The sequence below is a fragment of the Limulus polyphemus genome, unplaced genomic scaffold (genome assembly GCF_000517525.1).
Source record: "Limulus polyphemus unplaced genomic scaffold, Limulus_polyphemus-2.1.2 Scaffold847, whole genome shotgun sequence".
NCBI lineage: Eukaryota > Metazoa > Arthropoda > Merostomata > Xiphosura > Limulidae > Limulus > Limulus polyphemus.
Window position 1 is genome coordinate 277,966 of NW_013666457.1, and position 8,708 is coordinate 286,673.

General features: G+C 34.4%; 1 protein-coding gene across 1 annotated transcript in view; it reads right to left on the reverse strand.

The window, feature by feature from the left end:
* The window catches only part of LOC106460841 (IQ motif and SEC7 domain-containing protein 1-like), an 88,516-nt gene that overhangs the window by 13,034 nt on the left and 66,774 nt on the right, over window positions 1-8,708 (reverse strand). Inside the window, exons 2-6 of the mRNA XM_022387644.1 lie at window positions 5,710-5,922; window positions 3,697-4,552; window positions 2,120-2,734; window positions 604-827; window positions 239-320 (exon numbers count right to left, since the gene is read on the reverse strand). Of these exons, the coding sequence (XP_022243352.1) occupies window positions 239-320; window positions 604-827; window positions 2,120-2,734; window positions 3,697-4,552; window positions 5,710-5,922 (1,990 nt within the window). The remainder of the gene's footprint in view (window positions 1-238; window positions 321-603; window positions 828-2,119; window positions 2,735-3,696; window positions 4,553-5,709; window positions 5,923-8,708) is intronic.

Sequence of the window (8,708 nt, forward strand, 5' to 3'; positions counted from 1 at the left end):
TTTAAGTATTATACATGATATATATTTTTTGGTTAATGAAAGTGTTCCAAAACGTGACATTAATTTCTTGACAACCTAATACATTTTAAATTATCTTCTTCATTTATAACTTTTTATTTTATCACCAAAATTTAAATGATTAATAAAAATTAGTGTCTCAATAACATATGTTGTAGAAATATCAATAAATATGTTTCTCATACAAGCTCATGAAAAAATACAAAAAATGTTGACTTACAGGCATGCGAAAAAATGTCTGAAACTTTCGCAGGGCAACATCAACTTGCATCCCAGCCAAATCCATCTCCTCAACAAAACACCTGAATAAAAGATAAACAACAACTGAAGTTTTTAGTAGCTTGTTTGTCTATTGCACAATGCTAATAGAGTTAGCTTTATATAAATTAATGGAAGAGTATGGCCTTTAATGTCTACACAAATAGATAACAACAATACCTCATTTGAAAATTTCATTAGGAAGCACATACACTTAATAACCAATTTAGTTTAAAAGACATGCTTACTTAAGTTGCAAATCAAAGCAATTTTATAAAAGACAAAAACATCCCCCCCCAAAAAAAAATTAGCCAAGTTGCACATTACCCTAATACGGCCATATTGAATGGACACTGTAGATTTCCAAGGTATTCTCCAATATTGTGTTTACTGAGGCCTTTACGAGAAATTAGAAACCGAGCTACAGCTTTAGGACTTCCCTCCAAGAAACTGCGTTGAATAAGGTAGCGAATTCCCCTTTCAGGCTTCTTGTTGAACAGGTTCAAACCAATTCTATATTGCCTTTTCTTTTGGATCTCAGAAATCTGTGACTTCAAAGGTAAGAAAAGTATGTTAATAAAACAAGGAAAAGAAAATGTTTGTTTCTAAATAAATAACATAAAACTTAAGGATAGTAAGGTATCTTTTGGCCCACCTAAGCCACCCCCTTTCACTAAACTAAACTTAAAAAATCAACAACTCAAAACCAGCCCTTATCATTCAAATATCTGTCAAACCTTCTCTTAAACACCCTTAAATTTATTTCATCCACAACATCTGAAGAGAACCTATTCCAAAGGCCAACTACCCAGTTAGAAAATAAAACTGTCTTAGTTGAAGATGACTCGTACCACACTAAAAATTTATATTTGTGTTCCCTAGTCCTATAACTCTCAACATTAAGTATGAAAAAATATTATATATTGATACTATCAATCTCCTTAACAATCTTAAACACCTCACTCAGGTCCCCTATAAATCTTCTTTTTTCTCTAGAAAACAATTTCAGAAATCTTAACCTGCCCCCCTTTGACAACCTTTTCATCCCATGTATCATCATAGTAGTCCACCTTTGAACTCCTTCCAACAGTTCAATGTTCTTACTAAAGTAAGAAGCCAAAGATTGAACACAATACTCTAAATGTGGCCTAACCAGTGACCTATACAATCAAATTATAGCCTCTTTAAACTTGTATTCAACATTTCTGTAGATACAACCTAAAATCCTACTTGTTCTACTACTAGCAACAGCGCAATGCTTCGATGGCTTAAGAGACTGATCAACTAGAACACAAACGTTCTTTTCTTCCATAACACTGTTGAGGTTATTCCCACCAAAATAATAGTTATAATTCATGTTATGATAAGTTACATACATTACCCTGTATTATTAATTATAATAAAAAGCAACTGTTGGAACTATTAGATTTTTATGATAAGTAACAAAAACTTTCAACACAACAACAACTATCTATACACTGAAACATCAAACTTAAGTAAGATCTTCTTAATATAAAGGTTCAAATCTCTTGCAATCACTTTAAAATATACTACTATCACCGATATTTTCACCAAAAAAGCTAAGTTTCTTTTCTAAATAATTATAATGATGAAATAGTGAGATTTTCCTCGACTCTACCAAAACATAATTTTTCACATTTATTCCCAATGAACCAAAACCAAATCTTCATAAAAAAAGAGAGTAAGTCTTATTATAATTTGAAAAAATTATGATAAAACACAAACAGGTATATAATATAAGAATAGTATTTACAAATCTTTTGCAAATTTTAGTAGAAATTCCAAAACCACTATTAGGGAAAAAACTATAACATAAGCCTACTTTATAAGGAAGAGGACTTGAAGGAATGTCATGTGATGTCCTGGTATCAGAGTCAGAGTAAGTAATTCCTGTGAAGGATTGCATATCTGACACTGATATTGGAGGTGATGTAGAATAGCCAGTACTTTCTAAGCTATCTTCACTATTTTCTGATATGTTGCTTAATCGTTTATCTTCTAATCGAGTACCGGCTGGTACTTGCTCAGCCACAATTAGAGACTTTCTCTTCCAGATGGGGGAAGCATCAACATTGCATTTTTTGCTCTGAACTTTATCCATTTCGTCATCATCAGGATGTGTACTGTATTGCTGAGTTATGTCATATCCCATGCTGCCTTCACTGCTTGAAGTAAAAGACTCGACTGAATAGGTGGGGGAATTAACTCCATCGGATGTGCTTTTATGCTCCTGGTTTGAAATGGAAGAAGTTCGTCTAGGTACCCGAGGGGGAATCTTTTTCTGATTGATATTGTATTTTCTTCCAAGGGCTGCATCACTTGACCTTATAGAAGTCCTCTGAAACAACCCTTCTTGAGGTTTTTTGGTCATCCCTAATGGATTATTCACTGATCGTCTTCCAGCAGAATCTCGAACTAATCCTTCATCCATTCCACTCTAAAGCATACACAACAAAAAAATTAGTTCATGACTAACAGTTATAAATTTAGAAACAAAACCAATTATTTGATATTCTTCAGAAATACATTTTGGAACTCGTATTAATCCCTCCCCAAGCATTATGTCTTATGTCCAGCCAAACTGTTCAAATGAAAAAAAAAAGTGTAAAATAAGATAATTTAAAGGGCATTTAACATGTATTTTGCTGGATTTTTGTATTTAAAATATGAACAAGTTCACCTCCATGTTGAAATCTGTACTCACAACTTGTTAAACATACAAAATGCATATGGGATCAGGCAAATATACTGTGCCTTTGACAAGAGGGATATCATAACATAACAAATAACTGAAATTATACCAAACCCCATCATTTATTCTTAGGCTAAAACTAAAATTGAGAAAAATGTTTTGGAAATTTCCTATTACCCATTTATTGGGTAATTACAAGAATGAAATCACAAGCTTCAAATACAAGCCAATACCTCCAAGAAAAAAATCATCTTTCAAATGAAAAATAACTTTACCTCTAAATATTTATCTCTCACAGTTATGCTAAAGACAAAAAATAGGCTTCAAAAAGTTTGTATTTTATGGTCTTTCATATAACTCAGCTTTCCAATGATCAAGATCTTTGGTACAAATATGACATTAATCTCACATACAGGTCATAATCATCAAAATAGACAAAGGAAAGAAGATAATATCAATATAAACATGTTGAACACAAGCCACAATGATTGTAACTACATACTTTTACACATACAAATGGTTGAAAATGTTTTACTTAAAACCTTTCTGAAAATATGAATTACATCAGAATTATGCAACTTCTTTTATTCAACAAGTTTTTATTCACTAGTTTATAAAAGGAGCTGACTGTGAATTTTCAAGTTTAAATAAAGATTATCGTATATTTACATCATCAAACCTAACAGAGACAAACATAAACAACTTACAAAGTTAATGGTACTGCCTTCTGTAGGAAGTGGTTCTCTTGGTATATGATAATGTTCTGCACCTGGTGTTGGTATCTGATTAGGGACTAAACACATCATTGGTTCAGGATGAGCACTATGGGAGGAATTGATATGTTTTACATCAGTACTGGAGGACATTGTATGTTTAGGAATGGAAGAAGGTGGCACGTGGTATAGACTGTCATTTAATGCACTGGATTCTCCAGGAAGACCAGATTGTAGAGAGTTTTGAGGATGTAATCTCTCACCAGATGACACTACTTGCATATCTAAATTATTATGAACAGTAAATACCTGAGCACTTGGATAAGAAGTGGATTCTTTAGTGTACACACAGTTGGGTGATGATCTGATACAGTTGTCTGAATCGGTCAGGTATGATGTCTTTTTCTCTCTCATGCTCAATGATCTTGTTGGTCTTAGCGGTCTTCCATTTTCAGTTTCTAAGGTTTCACTTAGTTCACGGTACAAAGCTGCAAAATTTGATTTGACTACTGCATCCACACTTTGTGGTGTAGAATTAATGCCTTGAAAGCCTTCTTTCAGCATTTCCTGGCCTGGATTATAGATTCCAGTGGTATACTGCCTATGACCACTGGATTTTAATGACCCAGCATATACCATCCAGTCTTTTCCTTCTAAGTCAAACGTGTAAAGGCGTCGTGATAAACGCTTCTCACTCTTAGGGTGGGCCAGCTCTTGAAATCTCTTCACCATGCAGTATTTTCGGAAAGCTCTTTGAATGGTTAAAGCTGCATGACGAGCACAGACTCCACCATATTTTCTCTCTAGCATCTCCACCTGCTTGTCCAATAGATCTTGAGACAACTCATACCTGTACCATAAGAAAGATGCAGTTAATACCTTATACACCCCCAACAGCACAAGTGTACATGAAAATATAGCTTAAGTAGGTAAAATATGCATCACTTCACTTGGCCAACATGCTAAAAGTTGAATATATTTTTTACTAGTAAAACAATAGATGAACATGAATATACTAGTAGAAGAGAGACACACTAATTCCTTATTCTGGTAAGAAAATGAAATATTTAATCTAGACCTGATGCAAAGTGATAATGGCTCACAAGTACCAGAACTGAATAAAAATTAGCATTGTTGTTTTCTTTGTGCTAAGTTAAACAACGGGCTATTTGTGCATAGCTGTCCATAATTTTCAGCTGATAGACTAGAAGGAAAACAGCTAGTTAATTGCACTTATCACCAACTTGTGGGCTACTTTGTCTACCCAAATATTGAGATTTGATCATCACTTATAACACACCATGATCTCAATGTGTGGAGTTTGTTTATGCCTGAACAGGTTTGCAAACCATAAGACCTCAGATTCATAATCCAGTTATGCTATCTCTTAGGCCAGTTTTTTTTATATTTCAAAGTTACTCTAACCTGCTGAACCAATAAGAATTGAGGATAAAAGACAAAAATATCAAGTATTCAACACACCTAATGGTAACTTAAATATAAAAAATGAAACAAGTTGAAATATTAATTTACCATAAATGAATGAAAATAGGTTACAATACCTTTCTTTTTGGTATATTTTGTTTGTCTAACTTATTACAGAGGCTCAGTAATTTTCGATTCTAATTTGATATTTGCACCCTGACTATCTAAAGTCACTTGGCGATGGGTTATACTATATGTATATTGGTACTTTTTAAAGGTCAAATATGAATATGCTGTTGTCTCCAAACTTTCCAGATGATAGTTGGCAAACCATTTAAAAACATCTGACAAAAAAAAAGAACGTGAAAATGAAAATATACCAAATCAAAGATAAAGTGTACACGTTAGATGCCATAAAAATTAACTTAATTGTTAAGCCATAGTGCTACATTCTCTGTCATTAAATAATATGTGAATGAAATGACAACTTAGAAACTGAACATTCATAACGCATGACTGTTTAACTTCCAGCTACATAGCACACTGATGCACAGTGTATACAAAAGTGTAACATAAACTTACTGGTTACTATGGGAACGACTTCTCTTCAGAGCTTCGTCATCAACTCGTCTAACAGGAGTTTTCTTCAACCCCACATTACCACTGCTCGCCCTTTGTCGTGAGTTCCGCGTGGGGTGGGAGCTATTGTGAGTATCAACAGAATACGATCTCAGCTGTTTCAGAGGAGGGCCTGGTTCATATGGAGTTGTATCGAAAAGTTTCTGGTCCACAGTACTGAAAGAAAGAAATATTAAAATATGAACTTATTGTTTTTGTCTTTTTTTATATTTATTAATTTACTGATTACCTACATAATTAACACTAAATATATAACGAATGAATTTATTGGTTTTACATTCATTATTACGACCAATCACAACACAAATATCTTAAGAATTTCAACAAATTATAATGCACGTACTTCTATTAAATCTGTTTTAATTTCACTGGTTTTTCCAAGTTACGCACGTAGGCTTGAAATAACTCGTAATCGCGTTTTCTTGTTTGTTTATTTGTCTGGTTTGAGCAAAGCCACATGGGCTATCTGCTGTGTCCATCTCGGGGAATCGAACCCTGGATTTTAGCGTTTGAAGTCTGTAAACTTACCGTTGACCCACCGGGGGAACAAAAGTTCTTCATCATAAATCTTTCTTTCTTCTTCTGAATACAGGTCGCTAAAAATCAATCACACGAAACACTACTGCGACTTTTAAGTCAGTAGTCATTGTTCAAAATTGCAAAATTGGGTCGACCAACACACACATTTAAATTCTTAGAGTGCCGTTAAATATTTCTGTGAGTTAGTATAACATAAATGTATGCCATGGATCCCTGTGGTATTCCGATAATACACCCATATCTTTCTATTTTCGTGTAGCAAGGTGAATATTTACTTCTTCACGCATTGTTTACACTTAGACGCGTTCGTAAAGCTGAGCACGCAGGCAAAGCTCAACATTCACTTTCGAAATGACGGGTGAACAGTCATGAATAATGTTGATGCCAAATATTATTTCGCAAGCAGGATATTCTACAATAAATTGTTATGAATTAATCACACTATCATTCACAATTCAAAATGTGACGTAACTTAAAGAATAAAAATGTAGATTTACCGTATGTTATTGTTGAGCAGCTCTTAGCATGACTGAAATGCTCAACAATTACTTTTCGCAGTAGGTGGAATAAGCTCTGAGTGAAACCAAGAATGCAACACAATTAACCTTTTTAAAGTTCATGAAATAATTTAAATTGATAGATTTACTTAAACTTTTCCGTCACTGGGGACGGGTACTTTTGCTCGTATTCGATAATTCCAATTTTCTAGTTCACATTGTAACATAAGACCGACGATACATATTCGTTTTTTGTTACTTTCCTGTGATGTAGAAAGTTCCATAATTCAGATTGGTTTTCTAAAACAACAACAACATTTAATATATTTTAGTGAAAAGAGCATCAGTAACTGTAACCCGTTTCCAAATACAATGAAAGTCAACTGCTTAGCATAAAATTGCATATAAAAAAACTGTACAGAAAATCTAAAGGCTAAAAACAAATTTTTAGTAGTTAAGCACAAAGCTGCACAATGGGCTATCTGTGCACTTCACACCACGGGGATCGAAACCCGGTTTCTAGAGTTTGATGTCCAGAGACATACCGCTGTGCCACTGTGGAGCTCGTAAACTATTTATAAAATATAAGTTCTATTGTTATTCAAAGCGACAATTTCTTACCTCAAGGTAAATAAGAACTAGCGCCCTCTTTAGGGGTCAAAGGCGGTGTTTACAATAATAACAAATGCAAACTCCTGCAAGAGTAGTGGTGTAATGTAACTAAAATCTTACTTTAAGTAGAGATAATATTTAATCAAACAACTTAGGGAGTAAAACCGCAGTGCTGTTGTACAATGTGCAAGACTATTAAAATTAAAACACTATTACTGTTGAAAAGTGGGTAAGGCCGTTGACAGTAAAATAATAGTACGTTTTAAACTATTGACCAGAGGCAAGGCAGCCAGTAAGCAGCATCCTATCACTCACTACCCACGTTATAGTGCACTTGCAGCTTAAAGTGGGAGAGGATATTTTGTGGTATCAAACGAACTCGAACCCGGGTCGCCAGCTACGAACCCTCACAGGGCCAACCTGTTCCCTCTAATTTTTAAGAGACTACTGTATCCACTTCTATATGGTTTGTCTTTTTAATTTAACTGTTTCTTTATTGGAATTTTTTCCTCGTATACACCAAAAGTTTCAAATCTCGAAGAGACCTAGCCATCATTAAAGGTCAAATATAAACATGTATCCATTAATATGTTGGTTGCATTATTTCACATATTTCTTTACAGCGTACTCATATACAAACACTATAAAAGTCTAAAACCCCTGCAAGTCCTCTGTAAAGTTATTTACTTTCAAACAGCAGTCACTAATTTTGAACTGACGGACTAGAGAAAAGGTAGCTAGCTAGTCAACAGTACCTGCCATCAATTTTTGTAAGATCAAATAGTGGAGTTTGCCCGTAACTCTTATATAGACCATTCACAGCCCTAGGGTGCAGAGCACGTTTTTACGGTAAAGGGTCGTATATTATGAATCTTTATGCCAACCAACCAACCAATCATGGCCACATCGGTCCAATTTCACTATAATATAACGTAATTTGTGTCTGAATTTTGTAGTTCTCTTTCTTCGTTTATGGCGAGTAGGAAGAACACTTATACAAGACTAAATATAATTTGTACTTATTAAAATACACAAACACAAAATCCTTCCAAAATATAACTTTCCTTCGTTACATGAAATGAACCAATAACCTTGGTTTAAATTTAGCAGTGAAAGTCTAGAGGAAAGGTAGCTAGTCATCACCACCCACCGCCAACTCTTGGGCTACTCTTATCAACGAATAATGGGATTGACCGGCACATTATAACGCTCCCACGGCTGAAAGGGTGGGCACGTTTGGTAGGACGGGGATTCGAACCCATGACCCGCAGATTGAGAGTCGAGCGCCCCCTA